The sequence below is a fragment of the Hibiscus syriacus genome, unplaced genomic scaffold (assembly GCF_006381635.1).
Source record: "Hibiscus syriacus cultivar Baekdansim isolate YM2019G1 unplaced genomic scaffold, ASM638163v2 tig00111097_pilon, whole genome shotgun sequence".
NCBI classification, from domain to species: domain Eukaryota; kingdom Viridiplantae; phylum Streptophyta; class Magnoliopsida; order Malvales; family Malvaceae; genus Hibiscus; species Hibiscus syriacus.
In genome coordinates, this window is record NW_024062982.1 from 311098 (window position 1) to 338252 (window position 27155).

Below are 27155 nucleotides of genomic sequence, written 5' to 3' on the forward strand. Positions count from 1 at the left end.
CGATCGTGAAATGTTTGCAATGTTTCCCTTTGCCTTAAGGCAGTATGCATCATCATCCAAGTTGGTTCCAACGAGTTGGACAATCCAAATTAGGACCCAAAGCTTTTTATTAACGGACTTACAAAATCGTTTATAATCATTTAGTCTTTTGTTGTTGTTACAAAGAACCGATTTTATCATTGTTTTGAATTCTAATCTAATCGGCTCAATAACCTCCAAACGGCTTGCACGGATAAATTAATTATGTGTGCAACGCAAGGGTATGAAAAAACGCACCGTCTAAAATCGGTGAAAGTAATATTTCAATCTTGGAACCGCGTTTGTATTATTCGATGCATTATCAAAGGATATAGAAAAAACTTTATTTTCTAATTTATAAAGACAAATTACCCTTTTTAAAAGTGTAAATAAATTAACACCGATATGCGGCTCACCGAATAATTCAAACGCGATTGTTCTTTTCATCATTTGCCAATTATCTTGATCTAACCAATGTGACGTAACGGCTAAAAAGAATTTCCGGTATTATGAGGGGAACTCCAAACGTCACATGTAAGCGACACACCATAACGGTGTTCTTGGAATCCTAAAATCATTTTTTTCCCTCGCCGTACGCCACATTTTTATAGCATCTCTTCTAAGGGTAGTACGACTTACTTGAGTATAACGTGGTTGCATTAGTTGTTGAATTGTTGTCGTGAAATCTTCATCATCAAGTGGTCGAACGGCAATGCTTTTGTAATCACGAACTTTGTAAACGCTTCTCGTAATTTTTCGTTGTCGTAAACAAAAACCCACCTTGCGGTGTAAGATTCGATTGACTAGGATCCGATCTTGAGCGAAGTGCCTTGCATGATTTTGTCAAATGGTTCTTCAACGTTGTGTTTCCTTCCGATGCAAGAAACTTTAGACAAAGTTTACAACGCGCCCTCCTCGAGCCATTTGACATCTCACATAAATCGTAGTGATCCCAAATGTCTTTGTTTCGAGTGTGTTCGATCACTCTCACGACTTCAAGGTTTCCCCTGACGGAAGATTCAGCCGTGTTACTCATGATGAACAAAAAATTACAAAAGTAAGATTTGAGAGATGTTTAAGTGTTGTGTAATAAGATTTGAGGAATTTGTAATCAACCAAATACATCCCCAACCTATTTATACATGTTTAGGGTGGTAAAATGGTAATTTTTTAAAGAAAAAAACGGTCAAAAACGGTCACAAAACCCCCCCAACGGCTATATTAACGGCTAGTTTTTTAAACCCAGACCGATTTTTTTTTCCGGATAAAAACCGGTTTTTTAACCGGTTTTTTATCCGGTAAAAAAACCGGTCTAGGTTTTTTTCTCCAAACCGGTTAAAATAACCGGTTTAAAAAAATCCGAACCGGTTAAAAAAAACCGGTTTTTCCCAAAACCGGTTTTGGATATTTTTTTCGGATATTCGGATATTCGGATTTTTTGTGCACCCCTAACCACACCTAACTTCATGAGAACCTCTTCTATCAATCAAAGAATATGAGATATTCACTAAATCCAAAAAGTATTAGTGACCTTTGGTGTGAATTACCCGGAAAGTATTGATCAAAGCTACATATGATTGCTCGATGTTGAGACTGTTAGAAAAGATTTTATCGGCTATTTTAATCATATCTAAGGTATCTTGTTTTACCATCAATGATTTACGTGCACCGATGAAGCCTTGCCTTGCCTCAAGTTCAGTCATTCCCAACAACTGCAAAAACAAAGTTAGAAAAAGCAGTGAGAACAGGCCCCTGGTAAGTATTTCTGTGACAATCTCATCAATTCAACTTACCCCTTTCATTCACCTCTTGGATGATATAATTCAAATAACTGATAAAATCTTTTCTAACGGTCTCGATATGAACAGCACCTTCTAAAGGATCATAATATATCTGCACGAGGAAGGTCACGAGAGAAGCATCGCATTCTAGGCCTCCAGGGCCATCAGGCATTATAGCAAAACCGGAAGGGTTATGTTAGCCATTCTATGATCACAGTCCTCATAAAAGCTTTGCTTTCCGCAAACAATGTGAACGTTCACAAACTCTTCAGGAATAGTTTTGGATAGGATAAAGGAGCAATATTCGTCCACTGAAACTTCCTGTAAGATGTATAAGGTTCCCTGATACAACGAGAAAGTGGAAACGAATGACTGAGCGAACACTAGTAAAAAAAAAAAGGAAAATTTTGGGTTTTATTTGTGAGCATACTTTTACCTGTTCTGTATTCCTTCTGTGCAGGAAGTTGATATTACTTTTATCATCAGTGGCAAATGTGAACAATTGCTCAGGCTCCTCATGGACCTCATCAATCTCAGAGTTTGAAAACGCACAGAACTGAAATGCACATTCTATTTCATCAGAAATGGACAACAATTGGTTTAAAAGATTTATTTCTTTCATACCGCCAACTGTAGATCCCTTTTCATTAAAAATTGAAAAAACTGAGAGCGGTTTATCTTGAACCCTGAAGCTGTTTAGGCCGACATCTGTTAGCGTTCGGTTATGCAGAATCCTTACTGGATCTTAATCACTAGTTGTTACAGTAAGTACAGCTTTATCGGGATGCTGAGAAACACACTCCATAAAGAAACGCTTCATGGGTTGGGTTAAAGCCAAGAGAAAAGAAACAGCTGCACACCACAACACTGACAAATGCTAGAATCAAAAAGTTTAATGTCCGAGAATAAAACTGAAAAGAAAACAAGACTTGTTAGTACCTCTGGGATGCACATCAATTTTGATATCAGCAAAAGAGCTCTTGTCACGCTTCAGCTTCCATAATAGTGTGCTTATCCAACGATGTGCACAGTATGCCAAGTGGGAAATGATTATTGAGTACAAGTTTTCTCTGATTTCCTCCACTTCCACATTCTCAATCCATATAATCTGTTCGAGAAGAAATTTGGAATACTAACTGAAAAATATTTTTCCATTACACTGAAGCAACTGTAAGGGAAAAACAAGTTATAAAAGACTACAAACCTCAGAATCTTTAGGTCCATGTTCCCTGATTATTACCGCTGATGGTCTCTTTTCACTATTACACTTTGCATGAGGATGACCAACATAATGGCTTGTGAAATCAACAATTATGTAAACACCATCCATTATCTCTTTAACATAGAGCAAAAATTCGAAATATCTAGTCGGCACCAATGTTGATGGTAGTTGAATCTCTGCATGCACCTGTGCCAATCATATATACATGGAACATACAAGTTTAGTATAGGGGACAAAATCAAAGACAATCGTGCCTGCAAATCTCAATCTCAGCTAAACAAACATGCATTGGTTGACAGATGAGCAAATGACACTAACCAAATGGAAGTGAACTCCATGAAAAGAAGACCAGTTTACCTCTATTGCACCCCATATGGTTACATCAGTTATGCTTAAATCCCGAAGACCCCCAATTACTTTATACTCCTCTCCATGTTTGACTAAGGGAAACAGTGACTTTTAGACCACTTATTGTTCTGGAAACATATACAGCAAGAGCATAAGAAGGGACAACTTCTAATGATTATGAAGTATGAACCATTGATACACAAAACTTGCAATATCAGATCCACTACAATTCTCAAGTCTTAACAAAAGGGAATCTAAGAAAAATATGAAATACTCACCACATGCATCATGATAGCGACCATCTCAGATGCTGGGATATCTGGAATGACTGCAGTTGCAGCAGAGAATTCTATCTTTTTTCCAGGAAGAGGTGGAGTTCGGAACACATTTACAAGATCATCCAGATTACCTAACCAGGGCTTTGCTCGAACCCAAGTGCCTGCTTCCTTTGCCAGTGTCATGACCTCCAGGTAAGCTGCCTTTCAGTGATCGTTTGCAAATTGCAATATTTGGTAGTCAGTAACTAGTCGTTTACGAGTAAGTGGTCTGAACAATATTGAAGAGTCTATACAGGCGTATATTCTATTTGCAGAAGGCTTGTCTTCCTTTTTATGCCTATTCAACTCAATAGAAGAGGGTCCATTGCATTTGCCTTCCTTTGTAGAAGTTCTAGTTCTTTCTTCATCTGCAAAAGCTCCACCCGTAGAGTTTTCGTGATCATCTACATATATCCTTATCCTCCTACACCTAGAAGGTCCAGGAAACTGCAGCAAGCGACTTTTGTCAAAATCAAAGATTTAAGTATCATTTTAGTTTTTCTCTTAATTATTGCACTTAAATACTAAAATGCTTCATCTTTATTGTTTCAACCAAAAAGAAAATTGGTGAATTTTTATACTACACCGGTCTAGAGTCCATCACCAGATCTTCGACACCTTGGTTTCCAAGCCTGAAAGACATAAAAAAAATTGAAAGTCAAGTTTACAAAAAACAAGAAAAAAAAATAATGTTCTCAAGGTTTCTCATGCGCTCTCCAAGAAAAGAAAAGAAAATACCTGAAGAAGATTAATTAGCTGTCCAAGAATCAAAATAAAGTGATTGAAACTACAAGAAAGAAAAAGGCCAAAGAGAAGAAAACGAATTTCTTGGAAAATTAATGTGATACATTCATAAGTTTATCAAGAAAATTTGTTTGTTCTTCGATACTGATGATTCAAAATCAAATGCAATCTATCTTTCAATTCAATGAAGAAAAATAGGAACGGAAAAGGATAAAAGATAAGTAAAACAAAGAGCAGAAAAAATACCTCGGAAAACAAGAACAAACTCAAATATTTCTTCAGATGGAGAAGAAGTTGAGAGAGAGAGAGAGAGAGAGAGAGAGAGAGAAAAGGGCTTTAAAGAGGGTTTTTTATAGTGAGATTAAGGATTGTTTCTGTTTCCAGTTATACTCCCGCCAGAACTTGAAAAGTCTCCAAGGGTTTAAGGTAGTTATATAAGTTGACGCGTGTTTCCGTTGGTCTTCTAGAAGCAAGATAGATTGAGTATAAATTATGAAGTGTTCAATCGGTTAACTCGGTTAACTTATTAATTGATTATCCAAAATTCATTAAACGAATTGTTTATTTTTTAGCAGTTATAATTGAACTATTTTTTTTAAACAAATTAACCAAACCGAACTAAATTATGTTAATTGGCCTGCTAACTAAATTAATCAAAATTTATAAAAAATATATTTTATATATTAAATATTAAATATTTTTATTTTATTTGATTATTTTGGTCGGTTAATTCATTTAAAATCAAAGTTTAAACACCCATAAACTAAATAATATATAGATAATATATAAGTATAAAATATTTAATAATTTCAGTTAATTTTATTAATTAACTCATTTCGAACTTAATTACTCAATAACTTAAATTTGAAAAAAATCACTAATTATTAACCAATTAATCGACTAAAATTTCGATTTGATTGACTAATTCGATTTTAACTAAATTATGAATATGTCTATAAATGTGGGCCAAAGAAAGAAATAGAAATCGATTTAAATTAGATTGTATGATTTAATTTAATTTAAAATTTTATTTTCATTCAGTTTAAACATTTGATAATTTATAAATGACTGCTCCAATTTAAATTTTTTAAAAGAATATTATTTTATTTTATTATTAAAATCACTTAATATATTTAAGCTTAAAATATACTTTCTTTGGATTATCTTCAAACTTTAATTAAAGCAATAATGACACTGTAGATACGCCTATAGAGACCCTGAAATTGCATGTAAAAAAAATAGAGATCCTCAAATCAAACCATACTTTTTTTCCCAGTTCTAAAATAGGTTCACCCAGAAAATCCCTCTGTTTGCTCCGTGTTTCTCTGTTTTCAGTCACTCTCTTTGGTGGGTCTCTTACTTCCTTTACAATAGCTGCAGATTTCACCAACTTAGTCTTCAAGGGCAGTGCAGACCAGAAATTTCAAGACGCATCAGGAGTTTACTTACAGAACCTCATGTCAACACTGGTTTCACAGTCATCACTGAAACCATTCTCCAAGGCAAGCTCCGGCGAGGACACGAATGCGATAATGGGGCTTTACCAATACAGGGGAGACCTTACAACGACCCCGTGTTATACCTGCGTCAGTAAGATCCCAGAAATGATTGATAAGCTTTGTGGAAAAGCTGTTGATGCTTGGATTCAGCTGAGCAGTTGTTATCTGAGGTACGAGATCGTTGGGTTCAAACAGGTGCCGGCGACTGAGTTTCTGTACAGGGTTTGTGGGTCATCGCAGGCGAGTGAAGCCGAGCTCGAGAGCAGGAGAGACGCCGCTTTCAACACGGCAGAGAATGGTGTAAAAAGTGGTGGCGGGGGCAACTTGTTTTACACCGGACAATATGTATCGTTTTACGTTTTGGGGCAGTGTGAGGGTGATTTGGGAACGAGTGATTGTGGGGATTGTGGGAAAAGTGCTTTTGAGGCTGCAAAAGAGGACTGTGGTGACTCGGTTTCGGGGCAGGTTTATCTGCACCAGTGCTACATTAGCTATAGCTACTATTTTGATGAAGCTCATGTTGCGGAATACGGTTATCGGATAGAACAAAATCGTTACTGATAATTTAAGAAAATAAAAATGAAGATAAAGAAGACACAAATTTTACGTGGAAAATCGCTAAACAATATAGGGTAAAAACCATAGGCAAAGATAGAAGAATTTTACAATGAGAAAATAGAAATTACAACTTTTCTCGATCTAACAAAGAAAAAACAATAATAATGATCTCTTTATAAAAATGAGAAAACAAATATAAAAAAAAACTCTATAAATTCTCTAGTATTGAGAGAAAACTAGAATGATTTGGGATGATTTTGAAGCCAAATGGGTTAGGGAATTTATAGTTGAAGTTTAGGATTAATCTTGTAAATACCCTAAAGTACATGGACTAATTTAGCAATTTTACCATTTATGTTTTTCAACAATTGCTGCACTGAATTTTGACAAATTATTTTTGGTGTAACAACTTGCACCACCGAAAACCAATTTTCAACAATATCCCATTTGAAGATTTGATTGGAACAATCATATCTTCACACCATTCTTTCTACCTTGTACCATCATGTTGCTTACGTCTCTGACAGGCCATAAGTGGATCGACACTAGGTAAATTTATCAACATTGATTGCCTTCGTCATGAAATCTGCTATGTTGTCTTTGGTATAGATTTTCTGCATATCTATCGTCACTTCTTCCACCTTTTCACGAATGAAATGGTATTGAACTTGTATATGTTTTGCCCTTGAATGAAATGATGGATTCCTTTCTAGATGCAAGGAGCTTTGACTGTCACAAAACAAAGAGACATACTCTTGGTTGTGCCCAAGCTCCTCCAATAACATCTTCAACCAAATTGCTTCTTTACTGGCTTATGTAGCTGCTACATATTCTGCTTCTGTTGTAGATGTAGCCACAACTGACTGCAATTTTGAAACCCAGCTTACAGTTCCACCAGCAATTTTGAACACATATCCTGTTGTAGATTTGCTTTTATCCAAATCCCCTACATAGTCAGAATCGACATACCCATTGATAAATAAGTTTGATCCTCCGTAATATAATGCAACATTTGAGGTCCCTTTGATGTATCTTAGGATTCTCTTTATTGTATTCCAATCCTCTTTACCTGGATTCGCCATGTACAAACTAACCACTTCCAGTGATTGTTCAATGTATGGTCTTGTGCATATCATAGCGAACATTAAACTTCCTAATACCGATGCATACGACACTCGAGACATCTCCATCCTCTCCTCTTTACTGCTAAGACTCATACTGGAGGATAATTTGAAGTTAATTGGAAGAGGGGTAGAAATTGGCTTACAATCTTACATGTTGAATCGTGACAAGATCTTCTTCAAGTAATTCTTTTGTGAAAGCCAAATCTTACTATTATTTATGTCTCGGTGAATTTGTATCCCTAGAATCTTGTTTGTTGATCCCAAGTCCTTCATTTCAAATTCCCTATCCAGTTGTGCCTTCAATTCTTCAATATGATCATTGTTGGGTCCTGCAACCAACATGTCATCCACATACAACAGTAATATAACAAAATCATTATCACCAAACCTCTTGAAATAAACACAAGGGTCTGCATTAAGTCTGTTGTATCCAAGACACATAATGAAGGAATAAAATCTCTTATACCAACACCTCGGCGCCTGCTTTAGACCGTACAAAGATTTGTTCAACCTACAAACCAAGTTCTTCTTTTCTTCTTCTTCAAAACCTTCAGGCTGGAGCATATAAATCTAGTCTTCAAGATTTCCATGAAGAAAAGTTGTTTTAACATCTAGCTGCTTTAGATGTAAATTCAATGTAGCACATATTGTCAAGACTACTCGAACTGTTGTTAGTCGAACCACAGGAGAAAAAATTTCATTGAAATCAATACATTCTTTTTGAGATATCCTTTGACCACCAGTCTTGCACGATACTCTCCACTTGATCGTCACCATTTCACTTGATTTTGAAGACCTATTTGTTACCAATTGGCTTCCTTCCTTGTGGTAGTGGCACAAGGTCCCATGTATTATTTTTATGAAGGGCTTTAATTTCTTCTTGCATCACCATCATCCACAGTAAAGCATCTGATCTTTTTATTGCCTCCTGGTATGTTGATGGCTCACCATCCTTTGTTAAAAGGCAGTATGCAATATTTCCTTCTATAACATAATCTGAGCATCAATTTGGATGTCTTCTCACACGATCTAATTGACGAGTTGTTGGAGCTTCAGAACTCTCTGGTTTTTGTTCATCATGTGCTGGTTCTGCTTAAGAAGAATATACTTGTTCAAACTCATTTTCCACATTTATCTGTGTAGTCTCTGACTTTTCAGTGCTATCATCTTCTTCTTTTCTTTGTAGTTTATCTTCTACAAAGATAACATCCCTACTGATGATCACTTTGCGGGCAGTGGGATCTCACAAGTGATACACCTTTACTCCATCAGCATACCTCAAGAATTTGTATTTCCTGGATTTTGGATCCAACTTTGAAATTTATTGGGAGTTTTATATCACATACGCAATACTTCCAAATACATGGAGGTTTGAATAATCAGCTGGTTTACTAGTCTACATCTCCATTGGTGTCTTCAGCTCTATTACAGTTGATGGAGCTCGATTCACCAAATAACAGGTGGTATTGACTGCTTCTGCCCAAAATGATTTTTCTAGGCCTGCAGCCCTCAACATTACTCTTGTTCTTTCTAACAAGGTTATGTTCATATGCTTTGCCATTCCATTTTGTTGAGGAGTGTTCACCACTGTGAACTGTCTTTGATGTCTTCTTTCTTGCAAAAGTCATCAAATTCTTCACTTGTGTATTCTTCTCCATTATTTGTTCTGAAACACTTGATCTTATTTCCAGAATCAAGTTCTACCCGTGCTTTGAAGTTTTTTAAAGTTAAAAACACATCTGACTTATTCTTAATAGGATACACCCAACATCTCATGGAGTAGTCATCAATAAATGAGACAAAGTATTTTGCTCCACCTAGGGATGTAACTGATGCTTACCATACGTTAGAATTATCTAATTCTAGAACACTTTTGACTCTAGAATTTGACGTGTTAAATTTCAACTGGTGTTTCTTACTTGTTATGCAATGTTCACACAAAGTAAGTGATACCTTTGTTATGCCTGGAAGTAGTTTTTTCTCCACAAGGACTTTCATTCCTTGTTCTGACATGTGTCCAAGTTTCTGATGACATAGCATTGCAGAATCTGAACTACATGAGGCAACAGAGGCTTCTATTTCTAGCAAAGTCTCTCCCTTCAGCATGTATAAGTTTGCTGCTATATTTTCACCTTTCATCACCACAAGCGCTCCACGAAACACCTTCATGATTCCTTTCCATGTTTTAATCTTTCTTGCATTATTATCCAACAATCCGTAGGATAATAAATTTTTCTTCAGGCCTTTCACGTGCCGCACATCTCGAACAACTTTAATTGTTCCACCATACATCTTCAATTTGATGGTTCCCATGCCAACGATCTCTAAGGCATGATCATTGCAACTATACACAGATCCTCCTAAGACAGGTTCATAATGATGAAACCATTCTCTTCTTGAGGTCATGTGATATGTTGCTCCTGAATCAATGAGCCATATATCTACAAATCTCTTTCCATAATATGAAGTGTTTGTTGTATTGCCTTGTGGATTGGAGTTTTATTTAGACTCCAACAATCCTTCTTCAAGTGACCCTTATTTTCATAGTTGTAGCACTTTAAATCCTTCTTGCTTCTCGACTTTGATATACTATGTTTGTGACTGCTTCTTTGGCCACTTTCTGTTGATCTCCCTCTCATCGTTGTCAACGCTTCTGCTTGTTATAGATTTACTTGTCTGTCTTCCTTGTTCTTGCACTGATTTTCTTCTTGTAGAACAGCAGCTGCAACATCATCGAAGACTAGAATGGTGACATTATTGTTTGTCAAGTTGATGATGAGTTGATCATACGAATCAGGTAGACTTTGAAGTAGAAGTTCAGCACGTTCTTGTTCTCCTATTGTACATCTTAAGGATGTAAGCTGAAAAAATAAAGTGTTCAATGTGTTTAAGTGCTCCGTCACTGAAGTAGATTCTGGCATCCGGAGAGTGTATAATTTCCTCTTAAGGAAAATTTTATTGTGCAACGATGTGGCCTCGTACAGTTTGGTGAGATGATCCCATATCTCCTTAGATGTCTTATTCTTCTCGATGCTTGACAATACTTCATTTGCTAATGGTAGATGAAAATTTACCATAACATTCCCGTTTTCGATCCATTTGTTGTCATCTGTGAAATTTACCAGCATTTCACTGATAGCTGCTAGACAACCGTCTTTCCTCAGGAGTGCCTTCATCTTCAATTTCCAAAATGAGAAATTTCTCCCATTGAACTTTTCAATATCAAATTTCGTTGCCATAACTTCTATTACGGATAGCTCTCACTATTTCACTATCGTGAATAGTTCTCTAAAACCTTCAAAGAATGGGTAATACCTTATTACTTTCTTATGTTATAAGATCTACCTTTTGGTGGCAACCACAAATACAATAAGTAGATATTACACACTCAAATCTGGCTCTGATACCAATTATTGCGGAATACGGATAGAGCAAAATCGTAACTGATAATTTGAGAAAATAAAAATGAAGATAAAGAAGACACAAATTTTACGTGGAAAACCGCTAAATAATATAGGGTAAAAACCACAGGTAAAGATAGAAGAATTTCACTATAAGAAAATAAGAATTACAACTTCTCTTAATCTAACAAGGAGAAAACAATAATAGTTCTCTCTTGATAAAAAGGAGAAAACAACTCTAAAAAACTCTCTAAATTCTCTAGTATTGGGAGAAAACTAAAATGATTTGGGATGATTTTGAAGCTAAATGAGTTAGGATATTTATAGTTGAAGCTTAAGGACTAATCTTGTAAATACCTTAAAGTATATGGGTTAATTTAGCAATTTTACCATTTAAGTTTTTCAACAATTATTGCACCGAATTTTGACAATTTTTTTCGGTACTTTCGATGCAACAACTTGCACCACCGAAAACCAATTTTCAACAGCTCCGACCATATCCCCATCTTCTGGTAAAGAACAATAAATTATCTTCCAGTTCTACATTAACATGTATGTCAAACTTGGTTTCTTGCACCAATCTATCCCTTTGTTTTTATTTTTTTATACTTTCTTCTATGATCACCTCTTGAAAAACTGAAGAAGATAATTTGCAAGCTTGAATTCTCGGGCCAAGGCTCCACCTGGACCTCTAAGTTTTCGTTTTATGCTCTAAAGATAAAGCAAATGACTTTAAACAATGATGTAGATCGTGGCTAATTAAAAAGAGATTGGTCTTTTTGTGAAGAATACATGTGGATTTCTATTTTGTTTCCTATGGTTTTTGTATTTCCACTTTATAAAATCGGATCAAATAAAAATCCATCGGATTCAAATATTAGTATAATAATAATAATCTTGTAGAGGTCCCTTGTTTATTAATGGTCCTTTAATTTATGTTAGTATCCTAGCTTCATTCTTTGTCTTAGAATCTTCACCTAATAAGCCAACATACTTGCAAAATAAAATATGGTGTGGTGGTTTTTCAACTGGTGTAGGGACAAGGACAGGTACGATGAGGCAAAGTACTCAGAGGACGGTGGCAATCGTTTTCGGAGGAGTGGCTGCTTTGGGGTTCGTTATCGTTTGCCTCATGTTTCTAAAATCAATGTTTAAGAAACGAAGAAGCAAGCTTTCAGGTTATGCTACAATTTCTAACACATTTACTCATCTCTCACAAGTGTCAGATCATTAATTTTGTCGATACTGGGAAATTATACATTTTCTGACATGATTATGTGCAGGGTATTGAGAAAATGAGCTTTGCGGTCTAAAATGTAGAAATTTTCATGGGAAAATGTCAATCTTCGCCACAGATGAATACTAACCATTTTAACTTGCAGCGCATGTTATTTTTTGTAGCTTATAGGCTGGTCTTTCATATGTATATACATTTTCTATGTATATGTATATATATAATAACATATATCAAGAGTTTTTCTAAGATTCATATACTTGAAGAATTGTAACTTCATAATTATTATCAAATATCTACTGAATGCATAAGTCGAATGTGTACACTTTTACAGGAAATTTTCATTCGCTGGCTATTTAAGTGCTTGCCAAGGCTTCGGGAATGCTATCGATATCGCTAGGCACCATACATTCATCTCCATCTTCATCTATTTCCTAGAGAAAACTAGCATAAGCTGCTTGAACATGGCTGTAACAACAGAAAAATCAATGTTTTTTTTAGAATGTAAGTTGAGAAGTTGAATAAGAAGAAATGAATAACATCTGGTTTTATTATTATTCCATCTCTGTAACTACAACACAACTAGCTTATATAGTAGTCATGACTTCAAGCTTTCTCAATCTCACAACTACCTGTAACAACATCCATAACAAACTTCATACGTCACTATTCTTAACAACCATAACAACTCACACACACACAGTAAAGCTCAGTCAATGCACACATTAGCATTCTACATACTCCAATATTCTCACTACTCTTTTCATTCTCCTTGAGCAAATGAGAAAACATGCACTTTAGGTCGAAATTGCTCAAACGAAGATTTGGACAACGATTTAGTAAACCATCCATTCTAGTTGAATTGAAAGTACGATAACTCATTCCGTTCGACTTGAATTTGAAGTGCGATGCTTCCTTCCGTTCGACTTGAATCGAAAGTACGATGCCTCCTTCCGTTCGACTTGAATCGGAAGTGCGATGCTTCTTTTCGTTCGACTTGAACCGATGCAAACTTTTGATGTGAATGAACATTAAAAAAAAATTCTAAAAAATTATATTCTATAAAAATGTGAAACAAACCAGACACCAGCAACATCATTGAAACATTTGGTCGAATAGATTGGAAGCATGAACATACGAATTGTGATTAGGATCAACCGCTTTTCCTTGAGCAAGATTGAAACTCATCGAAAGTGTTTCAACTTGAGTATCAAACCCAACAAGTTAAGTTTAGACAACAGTACATAAGCTTTTCAGGGAAAGTGATTCCCTCATGGCAATTATAACAAAAAAAATGGTTGATATTCACACGACAACCCCTTTAAAATACTGACCACATGCTCCATCGACGAAATCAGATTTCCACAGGAGGCAAGAACATTGCACACCTCTTTAATTCGAGTAAGGTAAACCCATATTGTATCACTACCTTTCTTGAGCGATTGAAGTTTATAATGGAGGCTCATTACTATCGTTGTCGACCGGTTTGCAAAGAATTACAACACACGCACTCCAGATGACCTCAAATTTCTCAGTTTTTCCCAACACTATCTCAATCTTAGCTTTCTCGAACTGACGACCCTTTCGATCCTAATGGGTGTTGAGCACAATCGATGTCATTATTCATTTCTGGATTGCAAATCTATTTCGCTTCAGGATCTCAACTATGGTAACAATAGTAGGAATAGCCATTCCTAAGCCTCAAAGTTCAACCTCGTTGAACGTATTGATGTACCTCTTGGCATTCAAATAGAAGATGAATGACTTCTTGGTGATGGAGACTTGCACCTCTTTCTTCTGTTTCTTTTTCTTATCGTTCTTCATGCTCTTGGTCTCTTGGACTGACTCGACAGTTACTGTTGGAGAAATGGTGAGAGCAACCTCGGCATGGTGATTGGCGGTGACAACTACATCAACGATAATCTGTTTCTTGTCATTCTCTAAGTTGAAGTCATCGCCGGAGATGATAGTCTCCTCGATCTTGGCTTCTTCGTTGGCTTTAGGTCTCTTCGATTCAACTCGTTCAACTACAATGCTCGACTCCATGAGTGAAGAAACAGAAAGAAAGAAAATCTAGAAGCGTGAAAACAAAATGCCCAGAACCTTGGCGAAAGGTACCATGTTGAGAAGTTGAATAAGAAGAAATGAATATCAGCTGGTTTTATTATTATTCCATCTCTGTAACTACAACACAACTAGCTTATATAGTAGTCATGACTTCAAGCTTACTCAATCTCACAACTACCTGTAATAACATCCATAACAAACTTCATACGTCACTATTCTTAATAACCATAACAACTCACACACACAGAGTAAAGCTCACTCAATGCACATACTAGCATTCTACATACTCCAATAATGTAGATTACAATATACATATTAGGGAAACAATGGTGAAGAGTGAAAGAAAATTACGGTTACCAATCTTGAGGAGAGGCTTGAACTGCTCATTCGAAGTAGCTTGAAGCTCTTTCTTCATCACGGTGTAGCTCCCATACTAACTTGGCATATTGCGATAGGGTTTCACCATCTTTCAGATCCGCTAGAATGGCTCGACTGTAATACTCTTTTTGACTGTTAAAAAATGCTCTCAGTGATTACCATATCAGAAGAAAGAAAATGGAAAGGTGAATTAAGTGTAAACTAGTAATCGAAAACACACCTGATATAAAAACTGAGCATAATTCCCCAAAAATATAGGGTTCCTTGGATTTTCCTTCACCATTCTCTTGTAATACTCCTCGATTTCACCATCTCCATTAGAGTATGCTGAGTTAAAATCACCTCCACTGCCTCCCCAATCGCCACCCCTCCTGTCACCATCATCCATGGATGCCTCAAGTCCTATAGAAAGAAACATTTCTACACCCACTAACCCTTTTTCATCACTGACTGTAACCTGCTCATTCAATGACGGTTTCTCCAAGCTGATTGAGTTGAATCCATAACTACTACCATTTACTCCAGCCATTACCTCTTCTTCTTCTCCTTCGGAATCATTCTCGTCTTCTTCCTCACGCCTCGAGCCTGAATTATAAAATGAAAAGGATGGTATGGTTTGCAACACCAAGCACTTGTTTCTTGCAGACAACTTCTTGTGTTGGTTCTGATTGTAAAATTCATCATTACCATTACAAGCAGAATAGGCCAGTCCTTCCAAGTTCCCATCAGATTACGCCCGACGAAAACCTTTGATTTCGAAATCCGAACTTTGGTCGATGATAGAAGGGGATATAGGAGAGGAACCACAAGAAACTAGTGTAGAAAGGTGGACTGAGCCTGGAGATGGATGAAATGAGAGTCTGTTGCCATGAAATAAGCTTGATGGGTAGCACCTTAAGGGGGTTATGGTTTCATGGTGGTGATTGTTGTTGTTAGGACTATCAGCAGCTATGTAAGATATGAGTGATCCAAGAACCGGAGTTGAAGAACTTCTTAGCAGCATACCCCTATTCTAGTTTTGAGAAAGAAAACAATGTTTTAATAAACAGTTGATTGAAGAAATGCAAAATGTTGAGAATCAAAGTTAGTGTTATTATTGGAACTTTTTATAGGAAAGAAAACAAATAAGAAATGAACATGCATATTCCTATTTGGTTAATTATAATTTTCTATGTTTGGTTCAAAAGAAATATAATTTTCTAGGATGTTTAGAATTATATTTCCCAATAAAATTTATAATAATTTGTGTGGTAGGCATAGCTTTGATTTGATCTTCATGGGGAGGAAAACTTTAACACCCTACTCCAATTAGACCTGAAGATCCCTAGATTACAATGTTACATGGGACTACCGAAATAGTGACAATTTGTTTTTATTTTAACACTGCTTGTAAATCTCTAAAATTTAGACATCCATAATGTAATATAAAAACATAGAAATAAATTGAGTTTATAATTAATGGGGAGCTCCCAAAATAAACCCGCAAAAAATACAAAATAATGAGTTTCAAAAGAGTTATGACTGAATACATAACAAGGTCTATAACAGTACATGCCCTCTAAAGATGACTCAAGACATACTCTGAGAGGTCTCTGAAAATCTGCTCTGTTGCACTAGAATATCTGATGACGATAACTCCCAACAATTTTCCCCTAAGAACTTGCGTACGGAAACACATTCCAAACATTGAGCTTTCGAGCTCAATGTCTCACTAAAAACTGTACTATACTATATGCATTCACTACATGAAATGAAAATATCATAGGTATGAGTGTACAACTACTGGACTGCTAATCTGTGGCTGACATCATGATACGACTAAGGGATTTTGTATCTCGGAGCTCACGCACCCCTCTAGCACTACCGAAGCACCATCGGGTACTCATGGGTGAGATCCAGAATTTTTTATCGGAATATACACCCACCGACTTACTTCATCGAGTCTTGGGGCATCTGCGCCCAGTCGACTACTATAGTGTCGTGGCACTGACTTGGATCCACTGACTATCGTATTTCTTCTAAAAGGGGCTCGAGTGTCCTGATTATTTTCTCGAGCTTTCAAACAAGGATAGTTTTATTTAAACCTAGCTATTTTTGTTTCTTCTATCCTTATATTAATTATTGTTCTCGCTTGAAGTCTTATTGGAGGATATACTAAAGGGTTGGGATACCTTGAGTCTAATTCCCTTAAAAACTGGATTTTTGTCCAAAATAGACTGAAAAGTATCGATACTAACCCAAGAGTATCGATACTCTTGAAAAGTTTTGAAATTTATTTAAGTGTAGATACTTTTAAACATTATGTTCTGCCTGGTTTTAAATTTTTATGGGAGTTTCGAAACAATGACCCAAAGTATCAATACTCTTTTGAGAGTATCGATACTCTTGTCCAAAAACTCACGAGTTTTCCCGAGAAGAAGAACAAGTTTTGATACAATCCCTTTAGTATCAAAACTCATCCTGCATAGAGCATAAAATATGTAACCACCTAGACCCGGCCTGGAGGTTATGCTTATTTCTAGGTGATTACGTATCACATTCAGAAGTTCTTTTTATTTTAAAACAATATTGAAATCCATGTTTCATTAACATATGAAATTTATCCATAATAAATATTTATACAATAAACATATATGAATACATATTTTAGAAAACCATATAAAACACATACATATCAAAATACCACAGAAAAACCGTATAAAACATTTACAGAACAAAATATCGGTAATACAGATATATCCAAAAATGATAGCAAAATACATGTCACCAAATACAACTGAAAAACATATAGATATATACGGTCATACAAAAGTAAAGGTAGTTGATCTCCCCTGATGCCAAATCTGCTAGATTACGGTATGCTGTTATCTGAAAATGGTAAAATTTACAGAATAAACTAAAAAGCTCAGTGTGCTCTTGTGGTGTATAAAAACATATAGATCAAAGTAATTCATAAGAAAACAATCAATTTATCAAACATGTTTTAAAAACATGAACACTACCCCATCCAATCACCAGAATGTGTAGGTTCACCCGAACCGTACACCCACCTGTACACCGGTAAGTGTTAACCTGTGCACAAAGCAGAGGAGCCTAGGAAAACTGTAAGGCTTACCCTTGCACACAGTAAAAGAACATGGGAAACTATAAGGCTTACCATTGCACATAGCAAAGGAACCTTGGAAACTATAAGGCTTACCCTTGCACACAACAAAGGAACCTGGGAAACTGTAAGGCTTACCCTTGCACACAGCAAAGGAACCTGAAATACTTCCTTCAATCATACCCCCAGTGACAATAATAACATGTATGTATTGGAGTAAAAACGGTAATTAATCCATTAAAATATGAAAATGTTCCATATTTAGAAATCAGGTACAAAAATACCGTAACTATAAACCATATCAGAAATATATGGTAAATCAGACATTAAATAAACATTATTCACAACATCGAATATTTTCTAATAAAAATATTTAGTATCCTCAGAAATATAAAACAATTCATATAGATAATTTAAAAATAATTAGATAACACCGTCAGGAAACACACCTGTAACAGACTGAGTAATCGGATAGGGAAGCCTACTATTGAGTCTGTCGATCACGCTCTGCTACAGCTCTAGATCCTACGAATCGGAAAAATTCATATTAAAATCTTAATATGAATAATCTTAACCTTTATTTAAATAATTTATGAAAACCTACAGGTAATTCTCGTAGTACGCGGTTTGGGCGGATTTGACGAACGAACAATATCGGGCCTAACTGATTCTCACTTAGGTGAAACACAAGTACCTTCATAAAATATCTTATTGGATTAATTCCATAACCATATCTCAAATAAATAATCAAAAATGCTAAAAATACTAAGCATTTTTGGGTTAACGAGCTCGATTTTGGGATTTTGGGATTTCGGGTTAGAATTTGGCAAAACGTACTTCGGAATCAGATTCAGGACGTCGAAAAACATAAAATATGACTTTTCAAAAATTGACTTTTTGGTTAAAGTCAAAGTCAACGGTTTTGATTGACGATTTCGAGGCTTTCAGATTCGAATTTCTAAAAACGGACTTCGGATTCGTACTCAGGATGTCGAAAAACCTAAATTATGACTTTTCGAAAAAAATGACTTTTTGGTCAATGTCATCGGTCAACGGGTCGGGTCGGGTAAACGTGTCGAACCGATTCGGACTGGTCAAACTACTTATAACCTATTTCAAAGCTCCCCCACGCGTAAGGGCGAAGCATGAGACCTCCTCTGGTGCTGGAAAAATTACAAAAAAATTTCCTAAAATTATTTTATGCGATTTTGAGGCACTTACAAAGCTCGATTAACAATTTTGAACGGCAGAGAGCTTGATTTCAACAAGCCTGAAACTTTAACCGCTTCACCTCCCTCATGCGCCAGCTACCATGGAGACGCCACGTATACGGGTGAACTCAGAATGACACAAGGAACTCGATGGTGCGGGAGGTGTCAAAAACGGAGCAACGATCGAAGATTAATTGAACATTTTCTTCGACGGTGGGGCTAAAAAAACGTCGAGACTTTGAATCGAAATTCATGGCGTTTGACAGCGTTTCAATTTAATTGTTTTACAGGGATTGTTCATCGATTGATGACGAACGCAATGGTGGTTTCAAATAGTCGATCGGTGGCCGGACGACATCAGGATCGGGTTTGGAAGTTGGGCGTTGGAGGAGGTAATTTGATCAATTAGTTTCTATTTTGCAGAAACCAATTGCACACATATATAACCAAAATTCTACCGACACTCTAATGGTATATTCAGGGTTTGGTCCCTGAATTTCATTCAATTCTAAAATGGCCTACAAGTTTTGAAAACTTTTAATTTAATCCTCAAATTTTGCCAATTTACACAATTATAAAAAAATTCTACTTTTCCAGGTTGTTACAATTCTCCCCATCTACAAGAAATTTCATCCTCAAAATTTACCTTATGAAAATAGATGAGGAAATTAAGCCTCCATTGACTCCAATATCTCCTAAGTAGCTTTTGAGGGGCCACAGTTACTCCACTGAACTTTAACCATTGGAATATACCTATTCCGAAGAGCACGCTCATCCCTTTCTAAAATCTGAACATGCTCCTCCTCGTATGACAAATCAAGTCTCAGCTCTACCTCATGAACCTGAATGATGTGATCTGGATCTGGACGGTATCACCTTAACATAAACACATGAAAAATATTATGAATACGACTGAGATGGGGAGGCAACTCAAGCTGATAAGCAACAGGTCCGACTTTTTTTAGAATACGATATGGCCCAATAAATCTCGGACTCAGTTTACCCTTACATCCAAATTTCAATACTTTCTTCCATGGAGATAACTTGAGAAAAACCTGATCCCTAACCTCAAACTCGATATCCTTCCGTCGCTTATCTGCGTATGATTTATGCCTATCAAATGCCTCTCTTAAGCGATCACGGATCAGTCTGACAGTAACTTTAGACTCTCGAACCAAGTATGGACCCAAAGTTGTCCTATCATGCAACTCTATCAAACATATAGGAGTTTGACATCTAGCTAAGATTCTGACTGGTTCCTCTGACTGGTTCCTCTGAATAGGTCATATATGAGTTGACCTCGATATGTTCTAAAGGTATGACTTATAAAGGATTGGAACGGTATCTTCTGAGCATAGATATATGGAACACATTTTGAATGCGCTCCAACTCTGATGGTAAAACTAGTTTATTAGTCACTGATCTAATTCTCTCAAGCACCTCGTAAGGTCCTATGAAACAATGAGTCAACTTTCCCTTGTGCCCGAAGTGGAGCACCTTCTTCCAAGGGGAAACCTTGGGAAATACCTTATCCCCAACTACGAACTTGATATTCTTACGCTTTAAATCTACGTAAGACCTATGTCTATATGAAGCTTCCTTAAGTCAATTCTGAATCAATCAAACCTTATCCTTGGTCTCTCTAATTAAGTCTCGACCTACAATCTTACCCTCACTGAGTTCATTCCAACAGAGTAGAGTCCTACACTTCTGCCCATACAAGGCCTCATATGGAGCCATCTGAATGCTCGAGTAGAAATTATTGTTGTAGGAAAACTCCATTAACGACAAGTGGTCCTCCTAACTACCCTCTAAATCGATGATAGTACACCTGAGCATGTCCTCGAGAATCTGGATAACTCATTCAAACTGGCCATATGTCTGAGCATGGAAAGTTGTACTGAAGTGTAATCAGGTGCCTAAATACCCATTAAGAGTTTTCCATAAGTGATAAGTGAAACGAGGATCCCTATATGAAATAATGGAAGTCAGTACACCGTACAACCTCATTATCTTACGGATATACAACTGAGCTAGCCTATCTAAGATATAGTTCATCCTAATTGGGAGGAAGTGAGATGATTTGGTTAGGCGATCTACTATGACCCAAACTATGTCATGTCTCTGTCTAGTCATTGGTAACCCAGTCACAAAGTCCATGGTCACCCTGTCTCATTTCCACTGAAGTATCTGAATGGGATTAAGTAAGCCTGAGGGAACCTGGTGTTCCACTTTAACCTACTGACACACTAGACATCTAGAGACAAACTCTGATACTTCCTTTTTCATGCCTGACTAATAGAACAATCTACGAAGCTCCTGGTACATCTTGTTACTGCCTAGATGTACGGAGAGTGGTCTGCAATGTGCTTCATGGAGAACCTTAATACGTAACCAAGCAGCTGTGGGTACGCATAACTGACCCCTAAAGTATAACACATCTCTATTTCGAAGCTCAAAACCTGAGGTCTTTCCCTGGCGAACCTGATCGATCTAACTTCTCAACCGGTCATCTAAACGTTGTAGCCTCCTTTTGAATTCACCTATCAACTCTAGCTCGAATCGTAATTCGACTAGCAAACCATCATCACTGGATAAACTCAAACGTGCTAGGAGGGCTCATAACTCAGTCATTGATTTTCTGCTCAATGCGTTTGCTACTACATTCACCTTTCCCATATGATAATCTACCACATAGACGTAGTCCTTAAGCAACTCAAACCATATGCACTGTCTAAGTTTAAACTCCTTCTGAGTGAGAAGATACTCGAGACTCTTGTGATCGGTGAAGATATAATACTTCTCAATAAAAAGATGGTGTCGCCAAATCTTCAAAACGAACACTATTACTACTAGATCAAGGTCATGATTAGGGTAATTATGCTCATGAGACTTAAATTGATGGGACATATAAGCTAAAACTTTACCTTCTTGCATCAAGATGCATCCAAGCCTATTCAAAGAAGCATTGCTGAAAACTGTAAAGTCTCTACCCGACTCTGGTTGGGTCAACACTAGGGCTTGGGTCAAAATGACCTTTAACTGCTCGAAGCTCTCCTGTTGGCTTTCATCCCACACAAAGGGAACTTCATTCTAAAGCAATTTGGTTAATGAGGTTGCTATAATCGAGAAACCCTAAACAAGTCGACGATAGTACCCGACTAACCCAAGGAAGCTACGTGCATCTAAAACATTCTTAGGGGGATCCCACTCAACTATAGCCCAAATTTTTTTAAGGTTGACTCTGATGTCGTCAGCTAAAACGACATAACCTAAGAATGCCACCTTCAATAGCCAAAACTAACACTTCCCAAATTTGGTATACAACTGTCTGTCTTTAAGGGTCCGGAGAACAATACGCCGATACTATTCATGTTCTCCCTCCAATTGGGAGTACACTAGGATATAGACTATAGTCACCACCACAAAATGGTCCAAGAATGGGTGGAAGACGTGATTCATTAGGTCTATGAATGTCGTTGGGGCGTTGGTAAGCCCAAACGACATTACTAAGAATTCATAATAACTGTACCTTGTTCTAAAAGTCGTCTTCGCCACATCCTTGTCCTTGAATTTCAACTGATACTATCCTGATCGTAGATCAGTATTTGAGAAGACACATGCCCCTCTGAGCTGGTCGAAGAGCTCGTCTATCCTGGGGAATGGGTAACAGTTCTTGATGGTCAACTTATTTAACTGCCTGTATTCGATGCACAACCTCTTCGACCCATCTTTCTTCTTAACGAATAAGATAAGCACTCCCTAAGAAGAGATACATTGCCAGATGAAACCCTTCTATAGTAACTCCTGAATATGAGCTTTTAACTCCTTGAGTTCAGTCCGTGCTACACGATAGGGAGTAATGGACTTCAGTGCTGAACTGGCATTAGTTCAATGTCGAACAATAATTTACGCTCGGGTGGCAAACCCAACAATTCCTTTGGGAACATATCGAGAAAGTCTCGCACTGTTTGGATATCCCCGAGTGTAGGTACTGAAATTCAGGTGTCGACCACGTGAGCTAAGAAGGCTTCACACCCATGGTCGATCATCATTTAGGCTTTCAAAATTGAAATAATCCTCGTCTTACGGGATCTTTCACTAATAATCACCATCTTGGTTTCATCAATGGCTCTGAGCTTAAGTTGTCTGGATTTGCACCTTAAACTGAAATCGTGCTCGGTTAACCAATCCATCCCTAAGATCAAGTCAAACTCCATGAAGGGTAACTCCATAAAGTCTGTTGGAAAGGTCTGATCCTGAATCCTCACTTGGCATTGTTTGAAAAATTTTTCCACCAAGACTTCTAAACCTAGTGGGGTAGAGACTTGAACACCTATATCTAGGTTCTCTACAGGGATTTATATTTCTTGAATTAAGTTGGAGCAGATGTAAAAATATGTGAAATCGAGGTTTATCAATGTGGTAAATGGTAAAGAAAATATCGTTAAGGTACCTGATATGACATTTGTCGCATCGTAATCCTCTATGGATCGCACTACATACTGCCCGAAGGCCACTCTCGACTCGACCCCAGTCTTAGATCTAGCCATCCCATGACTCTGCTGCCCAGACGTATCGCCACCTCTAGCTGGCCCTCGTCATCTCTGTACTGATGGTTCTAATTGTTGAGTCGCCACTAATGTTGTGCCCTAAGCTCCTAGGCAGTCTCTGGTGAAATAGCCCATGCAGCAACAACTATAACAACCTCCATACCCCATCCTACATGTCCCTGTGTACCTTTTTCTGCACCTAAAACATGAGGTAAAGGTGAACCATTCAGTCGGATCATTAGCAACACTCTCAAACACTAAGTTTAATGGCATCCACCTCGAGTCAGACCTGACTCCACGACCTGAACTCTGCCTGATCTTTCAGGATTGCATTGTTGGGGGCCTTAAAGAACCCTGACTGTCTCTAACTCTCTTGGTTGAAGTCTGAGAAGGCCTTGCTGACTCAGCGACTCTCCTGACCTGTCCTATAGCTTCACTGGACTACCTAGTCTTGCTATCTAGTGCCCTCTCAACTGTTTTCGCATGGTGGGATAGTTGAGCAAAGAATTTAGGAGGATTTGTTGCAAGATGGGTCAAAATGTCACCCCGAAGGCCCTATCTGAACTGATATTAGCGATACTCCTCAGTCGGGATCAGTTCTGCGACATATTTACTAAGCCAGAGAAACTCTCGCTCATACTCCACCACTAAGCAGTCCCCCTAAGTCAAGTGTAGGAACTGCTCCATTAGGTCTTGGTATGGATCTGTCCAATGTAATTCTCTTTGAATTGGGTGAAGAACTAGTCCCAAGTAGACATCTCTGGCTCCATCGCCAACTTTACAGTCTCTCACCACTCTATCGCATCACATTTAAACAGAAATATGACACACTCTAAATTACCCACTAGGGAGAGATGCAATTGTCTGAGGGTACAAAGCATCTCTCTGAGCCACTAATCCGCCGCAATAGGATCATCATCACCAGAACTGAAGAACTCGGTGGTCTTATATCGACAGAGTCGCTCTACTGGGGACTCTTGGGAATGGGCACTCACTGAGCTGGGGGTATTAGTGGGGGATGTGGTACAGCTGAAGAACTAGGGAGAGACCTAGCTATCTACCTAAGTATGGAGGTAAGGTCCCTGAAGAAGATAGCCTCCTCAATCCATACATCTGTTGGATACTGGCGTTCATAGGTATTAGAAATAAATCCCTCACTAATATTGGGTGGTGGTGAGGCATGATACTCATCTCTTCCATCCTAACTATAATTTGGGTCGTCTTCCATATGGTCTATATGAAATTAGAAAATGAAGGTATTTATTATCGTCACTACAATCATTTAAGTACTTTGGTCTCTCTAGAGGCATGTACGTATATAGACACTTATAGACTCTAACCCACAGATCCTAGAAATGACTAAACATGGACGCTTTGATACCACCAAATATAACACCCTAGTCCAATTAGACTTGAAGATCCCTAGATATAATGTTACATGGGACTACCAAAAAGTGACCCAAAAATTTCTTTTAATACTGTTTGTAAATATCTAAAATTTAGACATCCATAATGTAATATAAAAACATAGAAATAAAATGGGTTTACAAATAATAGGGAGCTCCCAAAATATATCCGCAAAATAATACAAAATATTGGAGTTATGACTAAATATATAACAAGGTCTATAGCAGTACATGCCCTCTAAAGATGACTCAAGACGTACTCTGAGAGGTCTCTGGAAATCTGCTATGTTACACTGGAATATCCGATGACGATAGCTCCCCACAATCTGCCCCTAAGAACCTACGTATGAAAACACATTTCGAACATCGAGCTTACGAGCTCAGTGCCTCACAAAAAATTGTACTATAATATATGCATTCACTACATGAAATGAAAAGTGGCACATGTCTGAGTATACAACTATTGGACTGCTAATCTGTGGCTGGCATCATGGTGCGACTGAGGGATTTTGTATCTAGGAGCTCACGCACCCCTCTAGCACTACCGAAGCACCATCGGGTACTCCTTGGTGAGATCCAAAATTCTGCATCAGAATGTACACCCACTGACTTAGTCCATCGATTCTTGGGGCATCTGATCCCAGTCGACTGCTATAGTGTCATGGCATTGACTTGGATCTACCGACTGTCGTATTTCTGCTAAAAGAGACTCGGGTGTCCTGATTGTTTTTTGGAGTATTCAAACAATGCTAGTTTTATCTAAACCTAGCTATTTCTGTTTCTACTGTTATTATATTAATTATTGTTCTCGCTTGAAGTCTTATTTGAGGATATACTGAAGGGTTGGAGTACTTCGAGTCCAATTCCCTTAAAACTGGTCTTTTTGTCCAAAAAAACTGAAAATATCGATACTAACCCAAGAATATCCATACTCCTAAAAAGTTTCGATACTTTATATAAGTACTGATAGTTTTAAACATTATGTTCTGCCTAGTTTCGAAACTTTCTGGGAGTTTTAAAACTATGGCCCAAAGTATCGATACTATTGCCCAAAAACTCACGAAGTTTCGATACTATCCCTCTAATATCAAAACCTATCCTGTAGATATCATAAAATAGGTGCAAAAACTCCTATTATACTATCCAAAAAACCTTAGTGAGGTCCCCAAACATTATTAATGTTTTATTAAGATACAAAGGAGCATAAATAGGGCTTTAAACATGTTTATAACTCTAAAACATGAAATTTACCATGGGGATGCTTCAAGCTTATGCAACCTACTACATTTCATCTAAATGACTTACATATGGTATAGTTGAGTCAATAGTGAGTTACATTTGATGCTAAACTGCTGAAAATACCCAATGCTCAACCAAGGGTGGGTTTCTCTTTCCCTTTAGCTTTGGAGCTTTCTCCAACCTCCCTCATTAAACAAGATTCAAAACAAAGATTACTAGTTGAAAGTGAAGGCTAAGAAGGGTTTAAAAACACTTTCTATAGTTAGGAAACACTGAAAATGAGATGGATTCTTTGAATTCCTTAAATCCCTTTAAAACCGATTTTTGGCATCCATCACCAAACCTTACAAGAGTCGGCTTGAAATGATGCTTGGGAAGAGTAGAATGTGGTTCTTACCTTGGTTTAAAAGGATAAACTAGAGATAAACTAAAGCTTCCACCTTTTCTCAAGTTTTCTAAGAATGAAGATGAAGCTTTGGAAGAAGAAAATGACAAATGAGAGTTGAGAAAATAAGGAAGGGAAACAGACGTGAAATCAACTTCAATTAAATGATTTCAACTTTTTTTTAACAAAGGTATAATTGTTTCCTTAGTCCCTCCAACACTGACTGCAGATTAGAAACACCCGTTTTAATCTCTATTGGGCTTATCTCAAGCCTACATCCTCTATAATTTGGGTCAAAACTTCCTACAAGCTAAGGAATTAAACCAAGGCCCATCTCGGGTTAGCCTAATACTTCTAGACCGGGATTCGGGGCGTTACAAAAACACCAAGTTGTCCTCCTCACATAATTATGACATGGGTCAGATGAAGTTAGGATTTTGATATATTTAAATTTATTTTAATAATTAAATCTTTTTATTCGCATTCCCCTGATTTAAGTTTAGAAAGATTTCGTTTGATCTAAAGCTCGATCTGAATTTTAAAATTTAAAATTTACATACGATTTGA

General features: G+C 37.2%; 3 protein-coding genes and 1 long non-coding RNA gene across 4 annotated transcripts; 1 reads left to right on the forward strand and 3 right to left on the reverse strand.

Moving 5' to 3' along the window:
* Positions 1 to 1727: 1727 nt before the first annotated feature.
* On the reverse strand, positions 1728 to 2455 carry LOC120152990. Its single transcript, XM_039165035.1, has 3 exons — positions 2424 to 2455; positions 2236 to 2355; positions 1728 to 2141 (listed from the first exon to the last, which is right to left on the reverse strand). Exons 1-3 carry the CDS (start codon positions 2445 to 2447, stop codon positions 1971 to 1973), a joined length of 315 nt encoding a protein of 104 aa, XP_039020966.1. The 5' UTR covers positions 2448 to 2455; the 3' UTR covers positions 1728 to 1970.
* Positions 2456 to 2547: 92 nt separating this feature from the next.
* LOC120152986 (homeobox-leucine zipper protein MERISTEM L1-like) lies at positions 2548 to 3895 on the reverse strand. The gene is made up of 4 exons (XM_039165032.1): positions 3648 to 3895; positions 3004 to 3207; positions 2740 to 2907; positions 2548 to 2651 (listed from the first exon to the last, which is right to left on the reverse strand). The coding sequence occupies exons 1-4, from the start codon at positions 3828 to 3830 to the stop codon at positions 2628 to 2630; spliced, it is 579 nt and encodes a 192-aa protein (XP_039020963.1). The 5' UTR covers positions 3831 to 3895; the 3' UTR covers positions 2548 to 2627.
* Positions 3896 to 4269: 374 nt separating this feature from the next.
* Positions 4270 to 4748, reverse strand: LOC120152987. Its single transcript, XR_005518753.1, has 2 exons — positions 4677 to 4748; positions 4270 to 4318 (listed from the first exon to the last, which is right to left on the reverse strand). It is a non-coding gene; the product is annotated as an uncharacterized LOC120152987 (long non-coding RNA).
* An 870-nt stretch (positions 4749 to 5618) lies between these two features.
* Positions 5619 to 12303, forward strand: LOC120153003 (plasmodesmata-located protein 1-like). Its single transcript, XM_039165042.1, has 4 exons — positions 5619 to 5626; positions 5707 to 6461; positions 12050 to 12190; positions 12296 to 12303. Exons 1-4 carry the CDS (start codon positions 5619 to 5621, stop codon positions 12301 to 12303), a joined length of 912 nt encoding a protein of 303 aa, XP_039020973.1.
* Positions 12304 to 27155: the final 14852 nt, after the last annotated feature.

Coding starts and splice junctions, on each gene's coding strand:
- LOC120152990 (XM_039165035.1), bottom strand. CDS start 2,447: ATGAAAAGGGATCTACAGTTGGCG. Junction 2,356..2,423: donor AAAGGGATCTACAGTTGGCG/GTATGAAAGAAA, acceptor TGTGCATTTCAG/TTCTGTGCGTTTTCAAACTC. Junction 2,142..2,235: donor ACAGAAGGAATACAGAACAG/GTAAAAGTATGC, acceptor TCGTTGTATCAG/GGAACCTTATACATCTTACA.
- LOC120152986 (XM_039165032.1), bottom strand. CDS start 3,830: ATGACACTGGCAAAGGAAGCAGGCACTTGGGTTCGAGCAAAGCCCTGG. Junction 2,908..3,003: donor ATGGACCTAAAGATTCTGAG/GTTTGTAGTCTT, acceptor CTTCTCGAACAG/ATTATATGGATTGAGAATGT. Junction 2,652..2,739: donor AAATTGATGTGCATCCCAGA/GGTACTAACAAG, acceptor TGTGGTGTGCAG/CTGTTTCTTTTCTCTTGGCT.
- LOC120153003 (XM_039165042.1), top strand. Junction 6,462..12,049: donor AGCTCATGTTGCGGAATACG/GTTATCGGATAG, acceptor CAACTGGTGTAG/GGACAAGGACAGGTACGATG.